The following is a 22994-nucleotide window of genomic DNA, read 5'->3' as shown; positions in this document are numbered from 1 at the left end:
AATCGCAAACAACTGTATGAAAGACCGTCCCATTTACCTAGCTGGGGAAGCCTGTGGGACAAAGTAGGTTTGTAGAGGCAGGAGAATTAAGAGTTTATTGTGGACAGTGGGAAGTTTAATATAAATGAAATTATCTTAACTATCCATGCAGAGATGTTGAGTAGACAGTTGAAACAAGACTAGAATTCAAGAGAAAAGTCCATATTGAAAGTAAAAATTTAGGAGCTATTGTGTAAAAATATTTTAAACTATGGAACAACTTGAAAAAATACCCGAGGGGAAAAAAGGCAGTATCTGCAACATGCAGCAAAATAAAACTGGACCACCTCCTTACACACCATACACAAAAATGAATAAAAAATGAATAAAAGACCTAAATGAGAGACAGGAAAGTGTCGAAATCTTAGAAGAAAACACAGGCAGAAACCTCTCTGACCTCAGCCATAGCAACTCTAACTAGACATGTCGCCAGAGGCAAGGGAAACAAAAACAAAAATGAACTGTTGGGACTTCATCAAGATAAAAAACTTCTACACGCAAATAAATTTTTTTTTTTTTTTTTAAGAAAAAGCTTATACACAGTGAAGGAAACAATCAACAAAACTAAAAGGCTGCCTACAGAATGGGAGAAGATACTTGCAAGTGACATATCTGATAAAGGGTTAGTATCCCAAATCTATAAAGAACTTATCAAACACCCAAAAAACAAGTAATCCCATTAAGAAATGGTCAGACAATATGAATAGACATCTTTCCAAAGAAGACATTCAGATAGCTAACAGACACATAAAGAGATGCTCAAAATCACTCATCATAAGGGAAATACAAATCAAAACCACAAGATACCTCCTCAAACCTGTCACAATGGCTAAAATTAACAACACAGGAAATAACGGGTTGGCAAGGATACAGACAAAGGGGAACCCTCTTGCACTGCTGGTGGGAAAGCTAACTGGTGCAGCCATCCTAGAGAACAGTATGGAGGTTCCTCAAAGAGTTAATAACAGAACTACTCTACCACCCAGCAATTGCACTACTAGGTATTTACCTAAAGGATATAAATACAGATTTGAAGGGGTACATGCACCCTGATCTTTATAGTAGCATTATTAACAATAGCCAAACTATGGAGAGAGCCCAACTGTTCACTGATTGATGAAAGGATAAAGATGTGGTATGTATATACAATAGAATATTACTCGGCTATCAAAAACAAAATGAAATCTTGTCATTTGCAATGACATGGATAGCACTAGAAAGTATTATACTAAGTGAAGTAAGTCATTCAGAGAAAGACAAATACCATGTGATCACGCATACATCGAATTCAAGAAAGAAAACATGAACACAGAGGAAAAGAAAGAAAGGAAAGAAGGGAAACAAACTATAAGAGACTCTTAACAATATAGAGAACAAACTGAGGGCCGATGAAGGGAGGTGGGTGGGGGATGGGCTAAAAGGGTGATGAGCATTACGAAGGGCACCTGTGATTGAGCACTGGGTATTGTATGTAAGTGATAAATCCCTGAATTCTACTCTAGAAACCAATATTGCACTGCATGCTCACTAACTCAAATTCATATAAAAAACAAACAAATGAACAAATAAAAAGCAGAATCAGACCCATTTAAAAAAAATGAACTATGGAACTGCTTGAGATAATGTAAGACAACAGTATGGAAGAAAAGGTAGAGAAAAGATCCAAGGACTGAGCCCTGAGATACTCCTACATTCAGAGATAAGGAAAAGGCAGATTCAGCAAAAATTAAGAAGTTGAGAATTTGGAGGAAAACCACGAGAGTATTTGTCATGGATGCCAAAGGAAGAAAATATTCCATGACTGCTGATGAGAAGCTGAGTAAGACTGGAAATTGGCTATTGGATTTAGCACTCAGAGGTCGCTGATGATGTTGACAAAAGCTGTTTCCATGGAGTGGTGGGGTGAATACTTAATCACAGTTGGTTCTAAAGAGAAAGGGAAGGGAAGAATCAAAGATGGCAAGTATAAACAACACTTCTGATAAGTTTTGCTATGAAGGGGAAAGAAAGTAGCAAAGAGTTCAAAGATGTGGGAAAAAGTGTTAAGACAGGAGATTTTTACCGCATATATGTATGCTAATGGGAATAATTAGGGTAGGAAGATGAAAGTAACTGCAGAAAAAAGGTAATTGTAGGAGTCAGTGCAAAGCTGAAGGTTGGTCTTAGGTGGGAGTAGGGATGGTTCATTCTTAGCAACAGGAAGGAAGGTCTTATGGGTTAAGAGATTTGGTGGTGGTCAGGAGTGAGGGGATATGGAATCTTCTGATTGTTTTCACTGTCTTAGTGAAATAAGAAATAATAGTAATTAGAGTGAGGATGGGGGAGAGGACAACAGTGGTCAAAGATGGAAAGATGTGGAGACTGAAACAGTAAACAGGAGAGACTTCTAGAACTTAACTGATTAGACACAGGAAAATGTGAGAAGAAAAATACAAGGATGGGTTTCTGGTTTAGCAACTGAGCTGATGGTGGAGGTGTATTTCATTCAGATTCGAGAAGCAGGTCTGAGAGGAGAGAGGGTTGGATTCTGACATGGAAAATTTTGTGCCTTTGGGACATTCAAGTGGTCATAAGGTCATGAAGCTCAGATGAGAAAACATCAGCTAGAGAAGTAGGTCTGGGAGTCATCAACATGAAGATGGTTGGAAGTGGAAAGGTTTTTTGATTGCTCTTTTCCCTAAAAGACTGGTGGTTTGTGATCAGAGCAAGTCTGAAAGAGCTTCTGGGGAAGAATGACAAAACTGATAAGGATCAGGAAATAGGGGGCTCATCAGGAAACTTAGGAGACCTAGTTAAATGTGTGGTGTCCTTATTTTGAGAGTGCTTCCAGCCCACCACTGCAGAGCCCTCATCCTCACTCCAGAGAGCCACAAGAAGCCAAATGTCTGCCGTCCATCCTCCGGCTGGGTCCTCACTACAGAGCTCATCTCACTGACCAGCAATGTCCCCTAACCTTCAAGCTTACCTTCTACCTACACACAATACCCTATCCTCCTTGCTTACCTGGTTAACTCCTACTCACCTTTCCTACTCAGATCAGGACAGAACTTCCCTAGAAGCCTTTCTTTTTTTTTTTTTTTAATGATTTTATTTATTTATTTGAGAGAGAGAGAGAGCATGAGAGGAGAGAGGTCAGCGGGAGAAGCAGACTCCCTGCTGAACAGGGAGTCCGATGTGGGACTCCAGGATCACAACCCGAGCCGAAGGCAGTCGCCCAACCAACTGACCCACCCAGGCGCACCCCTAGAAGCCTTTCTAAACTGCTTACCCCCACCTCACACCGGCTCCTGCCGGCTGGGGCTGGGGGGGGTTTCTTCTCTGTACCCAAATAGCCCCTGATGCTATGAATGAAACATACTGCAACTGCATTGTCATCACTGACTTATCTGCCTCTCCCACAGGGCTGAAACAACTTGGCAGAACCTTTTCATTTTTATAATGTCCACTACTTAGTAGGTGCTCAATATATGTTTGTGAAATGAAGACAGGAAAAAAGAACTTAAGTCCCAGAAGCAATACAATTCTGCAAGGTCCTGATGGCCCCAGCCTGCAGCATGGCAGAGGCTTCCGGGCATGGAAATCAAGCCACAAAATAGGAAATGTCCCTTTGCTCTCAACATCTCTCTTCCTCTCAAGAAGAGACCTTGGTATAACCACAGCAAGGAAATAAAACCCTTTTTAAAATACATTAACTCTTATTCCTGTCTTCCCCAAACATGACAGCCAGAAGCAGTGTGTAAAGGCATTTATTGAAAAACTAACATTCTGTTTGTAGAAATCAATCACTCTCCATTTCCAAGTTCCATCACCTGGACTTGAGAGCAGAGTGTGTGGTATTTTTCTGGGCTCAAGGTATAAACTGAAATGGTGTTTAAGAACTTGTCCAGAGGACAGAGCCGGTCAGGGCAACCTTTTGGCACCTGCTCCTGTGGAAGAGACAAAACTCAGCCACGCCCCTAAGGACCCCAGCCCACTATCTTCCCCTGTGCCCAGAGGTCTGAGAGGTTTGACCCAATGGAGTGCGCAAGCACACACAGAACAGCTGAGAAGGCCCCACCACCTGGTCAGCTTCCAGAGTAGGAACACCATGCCCTGCTTGCTGTCACTCGAGAACTGCTTGCAGAACTGACTGGGGAGACACAGTCACATTATACCCCTAAGCTGGGAGAGCGAAAGGTCTAATCTTTGGGGGGGTGCTCTAGCATGTGCCCTGGATAGCAGCCTGTGGAAGCAGTCAAAGCCCACACAATGCTGACAACACACACTGCCTCCCAAAGACACCATCGTTCACTTTCAAAACAGGCCTCCCAGTCAGGGTGTTACATCCTGACAGAGACACTCAGGGAAGAGGAGGGCAGTCCCTTTTCTAGAAGCAGTCTGTAGCAGACATGCCATAAGGCCCAAGTCCTAGCCTGCCACCACAGTTTCAGTTCTGCCGTATCCCTGGTCATGGTTGTAAGTCATTCCATTGGATCTAGAGAGCTGGCTGTACCAAGGAGACTCCTCTGAGCCCAAGGAAGGGGATTTGGTGCTAAAGCAGATGGGTGGGCTGGAGGGAGGGTGCCTAGCTACCACCCAGTTGCACCTCACAGGACTTACCTCTCCGCGGTAATAGAGCTGCACAAACCACTCCTTAGATTGCCTGTGCTGGTAGAGTTCCATGGTCAGATCAACAGCAAATGGGGGCCACTTGTGGTCAAAAATCCCCAGGGTGATTAAGAGAGGCATGAGGGTCATATCATGAGCCGCGTAGAGATACAGCTTTCTGCAAGGAGAAGACAGTCCACAGTCCTTTACCTCAGGACTCTGGAGGCCAGGACACTGCCTGCCTCCTTTGAGTAAGAAACACTTGCCCTGGCAATCAGGTGACATCTAGAAGTCAGTGAGCTTGGTATAAAATTTCTCTGAAGGAGATGGTGGGGGGAGACATTATTCCCACTCCCATGTTTTTATGAGGAGGGATCCCCACTGGAGTAGCTCTCCTGGTCCCTTCCTGCCCATCTGCTTGTCCACCCACCCACTCGTTCCTCCCCAGGTAAGCTTTAGAGACCGAGCATGTATGGTTTGGCCCTACCTCTCTCTTCCCTCCTTGGGATCTGCCTACCTGTGGCAAATGTTCTTCCTATGCTCAGTCGTGTGATGAGTTTAGTAGAGCATGCTCTCCTCCTTGTTGGGAGGCTTGTAGTTTGGGGGAATTAAGTTCATTTCAAAGGAATATTAAGAAGCCTGTATGGCCTTCAACATGGTCTCCAAATGGCTTTCATTAGTAAAACTGGAGCCATTTTAATCTTATCTGCCCATCCCCTGTACCTCTCTCTTTGGAAAGATCAAGGATTTTATGTGTTGACTCCTAAACTAGAAGAGTAGCACTAGTATTTTACAGATAAAAGGGAAGGGGGGCAAGGCGACATGGATGGGTTAGAAATATACTGTCACTGCAGGTGCTGAGAGGGATAGGGAAGGGCATGGGCATGATCTGCTATTATAAATCTGGCCAAAAAATAAAAAAATAAAAAATAAATAAATCTGACCCAAAGTTCCTGAATGTTCCTATTGCACCTCACTGGCCCCTCCTGTTCTCAGGCTCGTTAGTTTCTAGCTATCGTACAATCTCTTTTTCTCATCCGTGGACCATGCTCTGCTCCGTCAGGGCCCAGGACACATAACACTTCAAATCTGTGCCCCTAACTGGGGTTCCAGGCACTACAAAAGTGGCGCTGGACGTTCAGAAGCTACTTCCAACATTTAAAATGCCAGGTGGATATCATACCCTTCTCTACACTCAGTGAAGGTGTTTGAACAAAGCCATCTATTATGTGTGTCCATGTGACATCATAATTAGCTACTCTTTCACACATGTTCAGTTAGTAAAAAAAAAAAAAAAGAAAGAAAAAAACAAATACAGAGCTCTTTCTTGTTAACATAAAAATTTCAAACCATGGTAGGATGGGTGCCACAGGAAGAAAGGTAACAATGTTGAGAATGTCTCTGGGACTCCTGGCCTCTTTAACAATTCCACTGTCAGCCTGGTTCTTGCCCCCCCTAAAACCGGAGTTCCCTCCCCGCAGCCAGAGGCCCCTCCTGGCCTCAGCTGCACAAAGTGGAGCTGCTGTGGCAGTACCTGGTCTTGTCTGCTGGAGTGGCAGGGTCCACAACTTTCAGCAGGTTGCTCTCCAGAATATGAAGGAGCGGGCCTACGGCCATCTGCAGGCTTTCCCTATGGCAAGTAAACAACATTGGAGCTGCCAGTGGGCACTGGCACACAGGAAGGCAGGCTGGGCCTGCCCCCAGGACCTCAGAAGCCCAATCAGACGGAGCTGAGAAGACAAGAAATGCATGAGGGACAGCGACAGGCAGGAAGGGGAGAAATGGCACCGCCTTCAGTTTGAGGGTTCTGTGCACACAGAGACTTCCAACAACAAAAGCACCAGGGCACAGACCTGGTACAAACACAGCTGCGATGGACTGGTACCCAGGAGTAGTCATGAAGAATTAGGCCTCCAGGAATAAAAGAACAAAGCTGGGAAGGACAGACTATTTCAATAATTAATTAATTATTCATTCCAAGAATTACAGAAGGCCCTTAGACAAGCAATCAGAAGGAAGAGCATACTGAACTCTGCTTCCAAGGGGCCGGCCCCACTTCTCTGGAGTTTGGACGGCAGGGACCCGTCTTATCTATGTGGTGTGACACAGAGCTCAGTGGCAGTGCTCACTTGCAGGGCTGGTGCTATGGCTTCGCCACTTTCACCCTCGGCTTTGCCACCTTAGGATCACAAGGCAGTTACTGCAACTCCACGCCTGTCATCCCACAGTGCTAAACAAAGCAGGGGGCTGTGCTGGCGAGCATCCAAAAGGCTTGGCTTTGGTGCCTCTCCCCTTTGATCAAAGATGAGGAAAACACTTCTTCCAGAATTCCCAGAGCCCAGTCATGGACCAAAGGGGGTGGGGTCATCATGACCGGCTTAGACCAATATTTCTTTCATGATGACTGGGTAAATAAAGGACAACCTTTCTAAGTCAAGGAACACTGAAGCAGTGATGAGGAGTAGGCAACCAATACCACATGCAACATATTCTTTCCAGAATAATGTACGTAGGCCAGGCCAAGTTGGGATGGCATTGTGAGGCCTTCTAATTCGTCCTTGAAGAAACATCAGTTTTGCGAAATCAGGGCTAACCGAAATGGAAAGAAGAATCAGATCTTATTTAAAATGCTTTACACGGGGAGGAAAAACTATGGCTGTTGTCCAAATCCAAGCCACTTGCCTGTTTTGTAAATAAAGTGTTACTGGAATACAGCTGTGCCCAGCTGTTTGTATGTCGTCTATGACTGCTTCTGTGCCACATGGGCAGGGATGAATAGTTGCAACAGATAATGCATGGATTGCGAAGCTTAAAGTACCTACGCTGTGTGTGTGTGTGTAGGGGAGGACTGTGAGTGACCATTTAGGTCTGTCTGGTGGGGCTACTTCAGGAACAGACGAGGGAAGGGGGCAAAAATCACAGTGAGTGGTCACAAGCTGGGTGGCATGGCAGGAGCCTTCTGGACACACTGACACTGAGCGGGAGAGAAGCAGCCAGAGGTTAATCTTACTCTTATGGCACCAGACGCTGCGAATTCTTGACATGTTAGCTGCTTTTTCCTCCCCAGGACTGATCCTTTTTTTCTCCCCAGGACTGATCCTCTTTTTCCCATCGCCTCCTCTATCAACTTACCTATTCTGAGTGCAAGCCAAATGTTTCTTAACCAATCAAAGAAGGTGTTTTCTTTTTTTTTTTTTTTTTTTTTCCTCATTTAATAAGAGAGAAACTCCCCTCTGGGAGACAAGAAACGGACCTTCCGAAAACAAAGCCCTAAGTTCCAACAACATAAAAAACACAGGACTGCCAGATGATCTGGTCTGTGTCCCAGCTCTGCCACATGCTAGCCAAGCCTAGGTGAGAAAGCCCGCATCACCCAGGCCGTTTCTTCATCTATAAAGGCAGACTCAGCCGTGGTCAGGGATAATGACATTTCCCTCGGAGCGAGATCAGGGAAATGCCTTGTAAGCTGTAGACTGATGAACAAAGTGAGCAGTCAGTATTCTTCCATCAGCTCTCCCGACCCAAGCCCTTTGAAAGGTAAAGTGAAAGGGGAGGAAGTCAGTGATTAAGAGAAACTCGGCCGAGTGGTGGCTCCTGGTTCTGTTTAACAGCGAACAGAAGCCCCACGGCACCAGTCCCTGCTCCAAAGGCTAAGGACTTAGGGCTACATCCATTCAGCAGGCCAGCAGAACATAGTGATTTCTACCTCAGCACATGTAGAGACCCAGCTGGCAGGTGTGAGCAGGCCAGGGGACGCCCCCCCAACCCCCCATGCCCACATGCTGAGAGGCCTGGCCAAGCATGACTTGATGCTGACGAGGCTGCTCACCTGTCCTCCCTCTGCATAACGTACATGACTGTGTCCACTGCTCTCCGCTCAATCATCCGTGCAAATCTCTGCAGCGTGGGGCAGCTCAGGAGGTTGTGCACCTGAAAGGACCACGGGGACAGTTTTACAAAGAAACGCTTCTCACTCACTGAGTTTGGCAGCTGCTTGGCTTTCACAAAACCTTCGGGGCCTATCTTCTCTTGAGGAGGGGCTTAACAGTTCCAAAAGCTACATCCCCAAGGCCCTTCTGAAGCAATTCCTAGAGATCTGAAGGCTCAAGGGAGAGAAAAAGAGCTGTTTTTCCTCCCCTTCTGATGGCTCCCCACCTATTTAAAACATCTGTATTTTTTAAAACCATAAAAAATAATAAAATACAGAGTAAGGAATTCATAAGTTTCCACACGACTTTCATTTTCCCCAAAATGGATTTCTAAAAAGTATGCCATGTAAATACCTTATATAAACCCTCATCTTATAACCGTATCCCTATTTTACCCACAAGCACAGGACCTTTCTGCCTTCAGGGCACACTGTCATCCTGACAAGAGAGGGAAGGAGGATCCAGGCTATACTGCACCTTTGGGAGTCTGGCTTTTGAATCTGTAGAAGACTTTCACATCGTGTGGTCTTCAGTATTTATTAGATGAAAAAGATTCTAGGCTAAGTAAGTTTGGGGGAAGTAGATTTAAAGACTGACCAGCTTTCTTTTTTTACTGCTTAGATTCTTTAATATGCTTCAGTGCATACAGACTCTCCAAAAAGTGATATAATGGGGATTCCAAAACTTTTAGACAACAACCCCCGCTACCCGTCACCCACCCCACCCCTGCCTGCCCAAAATATTCACACTCACATCACCGGTATTCTGGAGAACATGCCTTAAGAAATTCTGGTTTAGAGTTAAATATCCATGCGCCTAACCAAATGAGGACTCCCCCCTGATTGTGGCCTAGCCCTCAGTTCTGACAGCCGTTCCACTTATAAGTCCTACCACAGCAGCCTCCACCCACTCCCCTCTACCCAGTTCTAACTCAGGAGCCAGCCTGCCTAGATGACTATCCCTGACCCCTCCACCCCCAGGGGCTGGAGGAGAACAGTCATCCAACCTGCTCAGCAGCCATATTGTCAAAGAGGCTGAGGAAGTCTACTCCATCGTTACTGGTGATGCACATTCCTTCCTTCACCTTTTGCAAATCCTCTGAGATTCCTGGCTGCAAAGAAGCAGCCTGCCTCCGGCCTCTGCAAAAAAATAAAAAGTAATCCTGTATATTGTAGAGTAATACACAGTTTACAGAGCGTATCTCATTCATCAATTGGGATCTCATTCATTCCTCAATAACAAGACATTGGGGTTAGTTGGTATTCCCATTTTATACGAGTCAACTGGGGCTCTAGGAGTTCACATGACTTATGAAAGTAAGACAGCTGTGGTGCAAAAACAATGAATACTATTACGCTGAAAAGAAAAAGAAAAAAAAAAAAGGTAAGATAGCAGGGACCAGGGCCAGAATAAAAGCCTGAATTTCCAGATTCCACTCTAGCATCTTCTTCCATTCCACCAAAAACAATACAACAGCCTAGGTCCGCTTGCAAACAACCTTCTCTCTCTTCTGTGGAACACATACTTCGTGTGGCCCAGAAATATCTTAACACTGAAAAATGTCATCAGTCCAAACCAAATCTCTTCTGCAAGGCAGCAAATTAGTAAGAGAAGGGAAATCTGTGTCTTCTGCTTGCCCTTCTGGATTTGCAGTTCAACCACTAGCTTAATCACCTTTCACTTAACCTGTTGGTGTTTTCATCTGCCCTCTCTGAGCCCATGATGGTCACAAGGACAATTGTTTCTAAGGCACACCCGGCTCAGGCTGTACATACCATCTCTCCTGCCCAGCATGTGGCTGGAGAGAGCTTGCTGCACCTTCACTATGAGCTTGTCACTGTGAACAAGAGCTTCTTCATTTCCTGGACAGCAAGGTCAAGACTTAATGTAAAGCAATCCTTCCCACCCTTATCCACCAACCTGGCAAGCCTCGGCAGGGCCTCAGTTCAGGCAGAGGCTGCCAGCAAGAATAAAAGGCAGTCTGTCCCCTACTGGTGAGCAAGGTGCCAGGGCAGTTACCTGGTTCTTTCCCGCAGGCTCCAGCAGTTTTGGTAGTTGGGGTACAAGACTTCTGAGCTTGCCTCATCAGCATGGATGATGATGGGTCCTGGAGGGAACATTGGAGCACAGGCAGGAAGAGGCTTTAGCTTGTTCACCCAGCATCCCCATCCCTGTCTTCTCCTCTCTGCTACAGGAGGCAGACCATCAAGGTTACTAATTTCAACATGCCCTGGCCTTGCCAACAGGAGCTCTCCGGTGGTCTGAGAAAGACAGAAAGCAAGTAGCAGCCTGTTCTATCTGGCACAGCCCCTCCTACTGGGCCACATATAGACTAGAGCAGGCACAGACCTGGATCAGACTGGCACTTTCCTGACCCATTCCCAAAGATTCCTGCCTTCAGGCATTCTAACAAAGAACCAGCTGTCCCCAACTCTATCAGAACTAGGTGACTTTCCTGCCTTTCAAAGTCCAATCCTCTAGGCCAATACGATGACTCAGCACATAATAATGTAAGAAAGGTGACCACAAGGCCACAAGAGCCTTGCCCAAAAGGAAAGCCAGGTTTCCAGATGAACTGCCAAGAGACACACATTGGGCCACAAAGTTTCTTATACAGTTGACCCTTGAACAACTGAGGGTTGGGGTCACTGATCTCCCCCTCCAACAGTTGAAAATCCACATATAACTTCTGATTCCCCAAAAACTTAACTACTAACAGCCTACTGTTGACTGAAAGCCTTACTGATAACATAAATAGGTGATTAGCCCATCTTTTGTATATGTATTATATATTGTGTTCTTCCAATCAAGAAAGCTAAAGAAAGTGTGATTAAGAAAAACCTAAGAAAATACATTTGTAGTTCTATACTGTATTTATAAAAAACAAAAAAATTTAAAAATCGTGTGTAAGTGGACTCATGCAGTTTGAATCCATGTTGTTCAAAGGTCAACTGTACACCTTCCAGTAGCTTACTGCTGCTCAGAGCTTACGAGTACATTTATCCCCTCCCACCAAGGTGCTCTAACACCTTCCCATGCTTTGCTCTGTGCCAGATATGGTAAGGGCCTGTGGTAGCTTAGCCTTCCACTCATATCAAGCCTGACTTCTGATGGCAAAAGAAAGAACTTCTATCAGCAGCTCTCTGGAACTCACTGAAGTCAGTATGTGGGGTGATTAGGTGAATCTAAACCCCAAAGAGTTGTTCTCGATTGTTGATAGTCAAAACTCCAGTAGCATATGGTAACTTTACCATAATATCAAAATTCAGACACACTTTGTTGAGCAAATGACCAGAGGCCCTCTCCAAATATGTGTGTCCTCTGAACAGCACAGCATAAAGGTGAAGAGTATGGATTCTGGAACCAGACTGCCAGAGTCTGAATCCCTATTCCACCATTTACCAGCTTTGTGGCCCTGGGAAAGTCATTTAGCCTCTCTGTGCTTTAATTCTCTTATTTGTAAATTAGCAATAATATTACCTACCTCATAGGGTTATTAAAGAGAATTAAACAGATTAGTATATACAAAGCAATAAAAAAAAAAAAAAAGGTTTGGTACACGGTCAAATTAGAGTCCCAGGATGTTTGGGTCCAGTGGCTAGTGACGCTACTACTTCCCTCCCTGTTGGGAATGTGGGGCAGTCTCAGTCTGAGGCCTGCCGGTAAGTCAGGCTGCCTCTAAGAAACAGCTTTGCTACTCCAATCATACTTCCGGTGTTTCTGAGGAGAGGACATTTGCCTTTTAGAAGCTGGGCAAGTGGGCAAGAGAAGAGTTTTCAGAAGGCCAGGCACTGTGGATTATTCCAAAGTCCAGCGGCCTCTAGGAAGTAAGGGCAGCACACTCTGTTTGCTCTATGTTACCCAGACACACGCTATGTTCGGCATCCAACTGCTGCTGGAATTGGCAGCTGTACCCAACCCAGAGTGGGGTAAGTCCAGCCTCCTCTGGCCTAGAGGTTTCTATTATTTTACATAGTTTATTTTTCTAAAAGCTGACAGAAATTTTATATCTATTTGAGATACTGCTAAAGAAGTGAAGCAAGAACCTTTGCCTTATGGCACCATTTTAGTATTTTAATATTGGTGAGGTCATGTTGATATGAAACTCAGACCAGCAATTAAATGTAAATCTGAATCAAGTACAAATGACAAAATGCAGTTCCATTTGCTAGTCGAAGGGCCTCAAGACATGAGATCCATGAGGGAAAATAATAAATGTGGTCCTCAGTGGTGAAAGGTTGAGTACTATTAGCTGTGATCATTCACGGGTTGAACATGTCAAAACCCCAACTCACTAGACCTTCTCAGTGAGGCGAAGCTGAACAGAATACTGTTAATACCATCTGGGTCAGGCTGTGGATTATAACCAAGACCAGAGCAATAGCAGCAGGCTTGGGTCCCAGCTAAGTGTCCCTCCTGTCTGCCTTCCTTTTCAGTAGTGTCTTACCTAAGCAAAAAGCCCCAACACTGTTCACAAGACCTGGCTAGGGCTACCTCATGCAGCCTGTGGAGAAGCTTAAGAGGAGAAGTCAGGAGCCACGGGCACATCAGAGTGGCTGACACATTGCTGTAGGTGTGGAGGACAGGATGGCAAGGGCAGCGGAAGGCCAGACAAGGGACGGCCCACTAGAGTAGGTACAGCATGGAAGCCACATGGGCAGGAGAGAAACCAAAGGAACAGGCACCAAGGAAGAGGGTGGGGAGGGCTTTGGAAGCAAGAAGAAGGGTCCTCTGGGATAGGGGCTGACTTCTAGACTTCAAACTCGAACCTTCTTTCTGACATTGGAAAAGTCCAGCCAGCAAACACCGGGTAGACTCCAGATTTCGATATATATTAGTGGAACGAACACTGGAAGAAAAAAAAAAAAGCAGAGACATTCATAAAAGGAAGATTCAAGTATATATACTACCCTATCCTACAGAGCATCTAGGAGGCTTTAAGATCACATAAGGGGAGCTATCGGGCTGGGAAGAATCCTTTATCTCTCTGTGGGATGGCTGCCCCAAGGGATCCAAAAGCCAATGAATGTCACTTCCATCAACCATATGTTCAAAGGATCCTATTATACAAGGTAACTGCCCCACACTATGTTGGGTGAGAACGGGAACCATCTGGGGGGTCAGTATGGGTTTCCTCATGCTTAAGACCTTAAACTGGGTGCAACACCCCCTTTTTGAGTGACTCACAAGACCTCCATTGGATTGAAGGTTGGCGAAAGAAAGGGGATGTCCTCCACATAGTTCTTCCTCAGCCTCTCTCCTAGGGCAAACATCTGCTGCATGCCCACGTTGGTCAGCTGTCCGGCAAACATGCCCCCCTAATGTGGGGCAGAGACATAGAGAAGAACGAAAATACCTCACAGCCTGCTAAACTCAGCCCAGAGAGAACAATGGAAACTTTATAGTGGGCTTCCCAGAGGAGGGAAGCATTACTCACCTTCAGTTTGGTCTCACGGTACTGAGAGTCGAAAGTAGAATGTGGTTTTGGGCCACCAGTGAGATTGGTGACGGTGTAATCAAACTGAGTTTGGGGTGGGACCTCTAGTAGCTGGAGATTCCACTCTGCCTGCTGTGACCACAAAAAACAACACATTGTTTAGAAGGCTCTTGAAACTTACAGTGGTAATACCCAGCACCACCTGGAAGACATAGCTGGAATCACCCACAACTTTCCCATGGGAAGGAAAGAAACTTAAGCTCCAATTAAGGGAAGAAAAGACTGTAATTGATTATTCCAGCCGTCCCTCGCCCAAGTCCTGTTATTGCTCCACTAGTACTCACTGTTAAGATGTTGCTCTGGCACAAAGCCCAGACTGCAGTAAAGGGGAGAAATGACCAGAATGCCTGGCATGCAAACACTCGGTGAATGAATGAACGAACAAATGAATGAGCATAATATAATCTCAGTGAGCATATACTTGTAAGAATTTTTTAGGAATCAACCCCATGCAGGTTTCCATGCCTCCCTACCCTTAAAGGCTCTACTCAATGTCCCTTCTAACTACCACCTATTTCCTTTCCTTTCATCCAATTTCTCAAACAAGTAGTTGTCCCCAAGAAACCTTCACTTCTTCACCACCTTCCTTTTCTCCTTGCAATGTGGCTCCTGCTCCACTGTACTGTAATGGCTTCCAAACATCACCAGTAGCCACAGGTCTCAGAGCTCCAACTGCCCATGAAACTCTTAAATTCATTGAGTCAGATGTGATGACTTCAATTTTAAAAACAAAAGTCTTTTCTTCTTCCCATATACCAGCTCCTCTTCTCAACATATTATGTCACTCACAATGATACCATAATTCTGCTGGCCCCAAAACTCAAACCTCCAGCTCTCCCCTACTGCTTCACCAGCCATGCACTAAACTCTGTTGATCACTGGCTAGAAAAAAGTCACTCCCAAAGGTCCTTCTTTTTTCTGTCAGGGTGTAAAACCTTATTACACAGATTATCTACCCCCCTCCACGAATCTTGCTAAGCCACTTCCATCATATCAATAGCTTTTTCCCAATGTTTCAAGAGATAAGCACCTGGCCTTCCAGAACTTCTATACCTTGGCCCAGCCCCTGTCCCCAGCTGTACTGTCACTATGCCTCTCTCCTCTCCAAACCAGACCATACTCATTGCTTCCTCTGCATCTTCTTTTAGCTTGCTTCCCTTGCTTGGACAGATTCCTGTCCCTATTGCCCATCCAGCTTCTCTTCAAGGTCCAATGATAGCTCAAGTCTTACTTTCCATCACTGACTACTCCAGCTTTTAGCATGTTGTCTTCTCATCTGAATTACTACAGCACTTAAAATCACAAGAGTAATATTTAACTCTATTCCCCACCACTTTGTTTTGTTTTAAAACTAACATTTGAAAACTTACTCTGTCATGGATCATCATATTTATCTTGGCCCCTCCCAGAAATAGCCCAGGAAAGCACCACTGGGAATCCCAGGTTCCTTTCAGGAAGCCCTCCATTCTTTCAAAAGGCACTGTCTCACTCCCACCTGCAGCCAGGTGTTACAGCAACTGATATCAGAAGCTTGGGTGTTCAGAACACAGACCTTCTTGCCACTGTCTTTTAATCGTGGCTCCTTTCAAAGTTCTGATCTTATAACTTCCCTGCATAAACCCATTAAGGGCTCACAAGGGCCTCTGCCCCTCCCTCTGTCTCCTCCCCATTTCTTCCCAGTCCTAGAGACTTAGTCTCTAGCCATATAACTTTGTCTCTAATTCACCAATCCTCACACTTTCTGGCCTTTCAACCTTGTGTTTCTTCTACATGAAATTTTCTTTTTCCTTTCATCTGGAAAGATTTCTGCTCATTCCACAAGATGGCTTAAATGCTGCCAGAAGCTGTGACCATGTCCCACGCTCTCAACGCAGCCTCAGTGGCCCTTTTTGGTAACCTTTACCAAACTGGATTAGAAAAGCTCCTTTACTACTAGTCTGTCCTGCTCAGTAGTCCTGCTCTGAGAATGGAGATGGGGTTGTCTATTACTCCTGCATTTTGAAAGCCTAGCAAAGGGCTTGGCACACAGTAGGTACAATTAACAACTCCTGACCTTGTGGAAGACACAAAGACAGAGATAATAGGACCCTGCCTTTTCTGGGTTTTCAGGTCAGTAGAGACAGTGAGCTATGAATATAAATGATAGCACTAAAATAAACTATGTGCTACAAGAAACCAGATGAAGGCCACTAGTAGCTCAAAGACAAGAAAGACCTTCTCTCCTGGCTGGGAATTCAAGAAGTTTCACACAGGAATGGCCTTTGAAGTGAAGAGGATTTAGATAAGCAAAGATGTGGACTTGAGAGTGAGAGGTAGGTAAGGAGAAGGTGGTATTCAGAATTCCAAAATCAGTAGAAGTTTGAGCAAAACAGAGATGGTGAAGAATGCATATAGGAAAGAAGTGGTTTGGTTTGCCTCAACCTGGGAGCAGTTTTCAGATTTTTTCATTAGCAAATACCAAAGAGAATTTGACTTTAGCTTTCCATATACAAAGCCAAAAACTGGAGTTCTTCCAGTTGAAGTAGGAGTGGGAGTACAGAGCCCCAGTCACTAGGCATCTCTCTAGATTACAGGCTCCAAAGAACAGTTTGAAAACCAACAGCCTAGATCATTACTGCAATGGGAAGACTGATGCAAAAGCCAATTTCAAGATGTATGCAATGGAGCTGATGAGGGCCTAAGGCCTCATCTAGGGCAGTATGAATAGAAGGGGTAGATGCAAGACATGTGAGTCAAACCTGGCAAGTGAGTCCATGAAACTTTTATCTGGGGCCTATGTTGGTAGGTGAACAAGGAAGAATAAAGAAAAAACTCCCTTTGATTTTGAGCCTGGGTGTCTAAGGTGACAAGACATCCTCCGTGACTAAAAACTAAGACCAACTCAGAAGACAGGTGACATGCTGAGTCCAGTTTTGGACATTTTAAGTTGAGGTACCTCCTTTGTGTTCCCAGGGCTTCCAGCATATTCCCATAATTGGAATCTCTTTTTACTCTCCTTCAGCATATCTCTTTTACAGCCAATGCTGAATTACCCAATCTTGTAAGTCCAGTGTTTAGTCCAGGTCCTCACACCAAGTCCACAAGGCCTAGTCAGCCTCACTGTGAAATCTCCTGGGGCGCCTGGGTGGCTCAGCCAGTTAAGCATCTGAATCTTGACTTCAGCTCAGGTCATGGTCTCAGAATCTGGCTCCTCACTCAGCAGGGAATCTGCTTGAAATTCTTTCTCCCTCTCCCTTTGCCCCTCTCCCTGTTCATACCCTCTCTCAAATAAATAAATAAATCTTTAAAAAAAAAAAAGAAAGAAAGAAAGAAAAAAAAAAGAGAGAGAGAGAGAGAGAGAGAAATCTCCTCTTGTTAAGCACATCAGTCAACAGAGGATCTTTGGTGTTTCCCAGGAGATGACTCCTGGAAATCTAGGTCATGTCAAATCTGCGGTACATTTTCAAAATTTTAACAGATGATACACCAGTTCTATACATGGTGTCTATCCCATATACACACACTCGCTCTTGCTCTGGCTCTTCAGCTTCCAAGTTAGTGGCAAAGGCTAACTTTATAATTTTACTTACTTATTTATGCCCCATTTTTAAAAGAACATAAAGTAGATGATAACAAGACCTAAAATATAGTAAAACAACCAATTCAAGGTAGGCGAGAAAGACCAAAGCAAACAAGCATAGGGACAAAAAAACTGGACACAAGAATAATGTATCTCCAAAACATAGACTATAAAGATCCACAGGCTTAATTGTAGGTGGGCCAAAGATTCAGCACTAAGCCTTCTGGCTTTTATGTAAAGGAGAAACTCGATCAGCTAGACCAGCCTAAAGATAAAAGCAAGACAACTATTTGGGAGAAGCACACCATTTCTAATGCTAACAGACAAATTCCTCCCAAGGGTCCTCATAAAGAGGATAGAGTAATATAATGAACATCTTTTCAGTAGTCATAGCAATGAGTTCTGTGGGATTGTTTCTCAGTTTCCTCAACACAGAATGATGGGATCTCACCAAAGCACATTTCTGTGAAGACAATACTATACTGGGATTGATATGCCACATTCCAAAGGTAAAAGAAAAAAAACCTACATAAAACTAAGCAAAACCCTTCCGGGTGTAGATTTTAGAATAAAGCAATGGTTTTAAACCTTGGCTGCACACTGGCATTATGAAAAAATATTTTAAAAAGAAACTAATCCCTGAGCCCCATCCTGAGCTCATCACATCTGGATCTCCTGGGGTGGGGCTTCAGCTTTTTTAATGCTATCTAGTCCAAGGCTGTTGCCATGTCTGCATGCTCTGGGCAAATTAAATCAGAATCTCTAGGAGGGAGACCTGGGACTTAGCGTTTTAAAGCTCCCCAGTTGAATCCAATGTCCTGCCAAGAACAAGCAGTTAAGAACACTGTTCTAGAGTAATGAATGGACTCACTGGCATATCCTTCACGCACTGCTTCCTGAATACTGCTACTCTTAGCTGAGCTTGGGTAAGTATTAAGTAACAATAAGACTGTCGGTATGTTTCCCACCTTGCCTACATTATCAAGTAAATAGGAACCCAAATTCCTTAATCAAGAGTGGAGTTGACTTTGTTTTATAAAAAACTGAGGAACCCGCCTAAGTTGGAGGCCATGTTGCCTAGAGGTGAGCTGAGGGAACTCTGAAAGCAGGGCCACATTTATCTTGTCAATGTGTACTTGGATCTAACCTAATAATCAGAAAAAAGAGCCAATCAAGTTCCAGAGCTTTATTTCCCAAGCACTGCTAGAGGAAGAAAAGTCAACTGCCACTGAAGCCAAAAGAAAACAACTCAATAAGACATCTAATTTTAGGGACACCTGTCTGGCTAACACCAGACACCAGTGAAGCATTTGCCTTCGGCTCAGGTCATGATCCCAGTGTCCTGGGACTGAGTCCTGTGTCAGGTGCCCTGTTCAGACGGGAGTCTGCTTCTCTCTTTCCCTCTGATCCTCCCCTCTCTATGTGCTCTTTCTCTCTCTCTCAAATGAATAAATTAAAAAATCTTTAAAAAAATCTAATTTTAGACAATGCCACTTTCTGAAGATTTGCGAGATAACTGAATGAAGTGACTTGTCACTTTTGTTCATCTATAAACCAGTCACAAGTCTGGAGACATCTACCAAAGGCAGTTGTAGTTTCGGAATTGTTGCCAGGTAGTCCCTTCTAACTACAGTTAATAGCAGAAGCAGGAAGATTAGAAAATTCCAGTAACAACCTCTACCAAACTGGATCTTGAAAAGGAAACCGGAGAGAAAACATCCAGAAACAAATTACAGGAAGCTGATGACACCTGCTCACAGCCTAAATTGAAAGAGGCTTGGTTCCACCCCCCGCTTTTATGCATACAACTTTTAGGAGATAATCAAAGATGCATTTGCCTGAAGTCTGAGAATGTGAACAGGCAGGAGAGGTAATGCGCCTTCCCTAATTGCAAAGCAAGGCCATGGGCTAAGAGGCTTCTTATTTTGTGGCTACACAGACAGAAGATGAATGAAGATGGCATTCTACCTGAGCTACAGACTGCCCCTTCCAACATAATGGCAGAAGGTACCCATCACACACGTACTGGCTCAGGATAAAGTCCTGTAAGAATCTAAATCTTTCTCAGCCCCTTAAGGGAGTATATATAATGTATATACTAGGTCTAAGCCTAGACAGTCAGACTTTTATTGTCCTGCTACCACTGATAACTTTGTTTTTTAACATGAGTCTTTTACCTCTATATTATTTTCCAGTTTCTGTAACAAAAATGGAGAAGAGAGTGCACATGAGACAAGCTATGTACAAAAATCATAAGGAAAATTTAGTAAGCTAATACAAAAAGGCAGAGTAAGGGATTGAAAAAGCATCAAAAAGAAAGGAAGGAAGAGGGGGTGGGGGAAGGAAGGATGAAGAAGAAAAAAGAAACTCCAATACCAAAAAGTGGATACTAGATACACCAATACCACAAAGTGGTATAGCCATTCAGAAAGACTAACTAGAAATCGGATAATGGAATTAACTGCCTGCCAAAATTTATTTATGTGGTAAGACCTTTACAAGTTTGAGTTCATGTCTGACCAGCTTTAAAAACTGGATTTTCCACTGTACAGTGTGAGGACACAATCCTAAGGGTTTCTGGAAACCAATTAAGATCATGAAAAGTATGCCAAATAACAGGTTTAGACGTCTGTTGAACTTGGAGGACTAATAATGCAAAAGCACTCCACAGTTAAGTGTTACAGCCAGGGGGCCTGAGGATTTCAGGTTGCCTCTTTATTCTCACTGGGAAGCCAGAATTCTTCAATTACAGGCCTGCCTGGTATCAAAGGTCAGAGACCTTCACTGCTTCTCCACAAAAATCAAAACCAGGAAGGTTAATCACTTGAAAAAAACTAATTATTTGTGTTTTAGTCATAATTATCCTGACCAAATCAGGTATATTTTAAGACATTATAGCCACAAGACTAGCCAATCAAAAATGCTTTCCTACCTCAAATCCCTTCCACAAGAGTTTTAGAAACCCAAAATAGAAAAGGGGAGCCCCCAGATATAGCATTTATTACCACAAAAAAAAAAAAAAAAAAGCAGCCTTCAAGGGATCTCAAATGGTCTCCAGCAAACCCTAAGAGAAAGCGGCTGTAAAAATTTGTTTCCAAAGGTGTTGAGCTCTGTTACCCACTGTGACCCCCGCTCCCAGTTACACTGGTTCCTGCCATAAGGGTTCCTGCAATTCTTGACAACCTTCAAAACAGTCACACAGAAACGCACTACACCTTCGTTCTTAAGTTCATCCCAGTATCTGTTAAAATACAGAACCTCAGGCCTACCTCACACCTGCTGAACTGGAATCCTCATTTTAACAAGATCCCTAGGCGCTTTAATAAGCACCTAAGTTCTACCAGCTGTGCTACACCATAGTCATCAAGGGCACAAATGGAAGTTCCAGGGCTGCCTTACACATGGAGGGTCTGAGGAGGAAAGAGGGCTAGAGTACCAGTCCAGCAACGCTTCTGCTCAAGAGCTGAGGGCGGAACTGGCTACAGCAGTTTTCCCTTGGTCTGGACCCTGCCAGAATCCAGCTCAGTGAAGGTAAATCTCCAAAGATGAATGTTCAGGGCGTCTGGTCTGGCCCAGGTCGACCACGAGGTCCTTGGCCCACCAGCCCCTGCCCAGGCCGACCTCTCACCTGCTCCTCCTGCGGGAGAGGCTTGAGAGGGCTCCGAGCCCCGTGTCGGAACACGACCTGCACCATTTTCAACTCCAGCTGACTCCGGTCCACGGGATGCTGGTTCTCCGCCCTGCGCTCCTCGGCGCGGGCCGCCCGCCGCTGGTGAACGCAGTAAGCCAGCGAGGTCAGGAAGCCCACCGGCGCCCACATGCGCACGCTGAACACACCGCGGATCATGGTGGAAGCCCCCGAGCGTGAGGCTGCAGAAGGCGAATACAAACTTTGCGCTCGCGCCGGGGCTCAGCGGCCGCCCCCAAGTTCCCGGGAACCCGCCGGAGCGCACATCCAGCGACTGCAGCGACTCCCGGCCCTAAGGGATAACCCCAAGTGGGAGAGCGGTGGGAGAAGCGGCGGTGGGAGAAGCGAGGACTCTCTGGGAGTTTTAACGCGGGTCTGGGTTGGCCGCTCCCGCCGCAGACCCGGCAGGGGGAAGCTCAGCTCCGAAACTTTCACCTTCTGGGGAACCTTAAACTTGGAATCCAAGTTTGGCCTCCAGGGCTCCGAAGGGACGGGAACCAGACCTGAGTTCCTCGGCCGCAGACTCCACGAACACAGACGACTAGATTCCACTTTTCTGTCCGCAAGCTCCCACACACCTCTTCCCCCGCCCAAGGACTCGTCCCAAGAGGATCCGCGCATAGGAGCATGGGAAAACGAGTGCCGCGGTAACGCCTGTTTGGAGGCTCTGAGTTCTGAGAACTACAACTCCCACAAGGCTGCGCGCGGCGGACCACCACCCGCCCCCCGCGCGCCCCGCCCGGTTAGAGGTGTTTCGCAGCCCGGGGCAGTGGACCACGTTTCTCAGCACCAGCGGGGCAAGTCTCCACGACTGGGTGGCCAATGTAGTAGGAGTGAATCCGCCAGTTTCCCTGGCCCAGAGGGTAGGACAAGTGAAGACTGGGGTAGAAATGGGTGGCAGTGGGGAGTAATTTAAGTCTAAGGTGTGTAGATTTTCTTGAAGTCCTGGAAGGTCGCTGAAGCTAAGAGCCCCAACACCAGCTTACCGAGTGATCATTTGCGAAGGGCAGCACTAGGCATTTTATATTTAATTTTCACTTACTACACCCCTTCTAAGTTTAAAGAGGCCTAAATTGTCGCAAACATGTAGAACTTTAAGCTCATTGATGTGTTCCCTCATCCACAGTATTCCTTGTGGAAAAATCCAGGTCTTGCCTGTGGGTGTCCAGTGACTAAACAACCCATAGGTGCCTGTTGGTCTGGTTTCTCTTGCGTGTAGGCTTGCTTGAAGCCTGCGTTCCAGATCTTTGCAACAAACAGGGCACAGTGGAATCAGCCATGCCTATCTGAAGGCAAAGGTCAGGTTGAGAGGAGGGACATTTGTGAAAAGAGTCTGAATGTATGTCCTCTAACGAGTTCTTAAAACCTTCTAAATTCTAGTCCTGGATCAAACTGGACCAAACTTGAAGACAACTTAAAACATAATTATGGAGGGGCGCCTGGGTGGCTCAGTGGGTTAAAGCCTCTGCCTTCGGCTTAGGTCATGATCCCAGGGTCCTGGGATAGAGCCCTGCATCGGGCTTTCTGCTCAGCAGGGAGCCTGCTTCCCCCTCTCTCTCTCTGCCTGCCTCTCTGCCTACTTGTGATCTCTGTCTGTCAAATAAATAAATAAATAAATAAAATCTTAAAAAAAAAAAAACATAATTATGGAGTATGACTCCTGCCCAGGGTCTAAACTTGTTCACCAAGATAGAA

At 45.2% G+C, this 22994-nt stretch overlaps 1 protein-coding gene across 2 annotated transcripts; it reads right to left on the bottom strand.

Moving 5' to 3' along the window:
• Positions 1-3768: 3768 nt before the first annotated feature.
• Positions 3769-21907, bottom strand: ACP6 (acid phosphatase 6, lysophosphatidic). Of its 2 annotated transcripts, XM_032848178.1 has the most exons (11): positions 21735-21907; positions 21240-21481; positions 13993-14124; positions 13743-13873; positions 13325-13404; positions 10575-10662; positions 9562-9694; positions 8456-8556; positions 6161-6256; positions 4639-4804; positions 3769-3965 (listed from the first exon to the last, which is right to left on the bottom strand). In XM_032848178.1, the coding sequence occupies exons 2-11, from the start codon at positions 21456-21458 to the stop codon at positions 3822-3824; spliced, it is 1290 nt and encodes a 429-aa protein (XP_032704069.1). In that variant the 5' UTR covers positions 21459-21481; positions 21735-21907; the 3' UTR covers positions 3769-3821. The 2 variants fall into 2 exon arrangements, with proteins under 2 accessions (XP_032704069.1, XP_032704070.1); XM_032848179.1 differs by lacking the exon at positions 21735-21907 and having other exon boundaries at positions 21240-21715.
• Between the last annotated feature and the right edge of the window lie 1087 nt (positions 21908-22994).

This window comes from Lontra canadensis, unplaced genomic scaffold (assembly GCF_010015895.1).
Source record: "Lontra canadensis isolate GAN:19392208 unplaced genomic scaffold, GSC_riverotter_1.0 scaffold200, whole genome shotgun sequence".
Taxonomy (NCBI): Eukaryota; Metazoa; Chordata; class Mammalia; order Carnivora; family Mustelidae; genus Lontra; species Lontra canadensis.
This window is presented reverse-complemented; position numbering and strand designations above follow the sequence as displayed.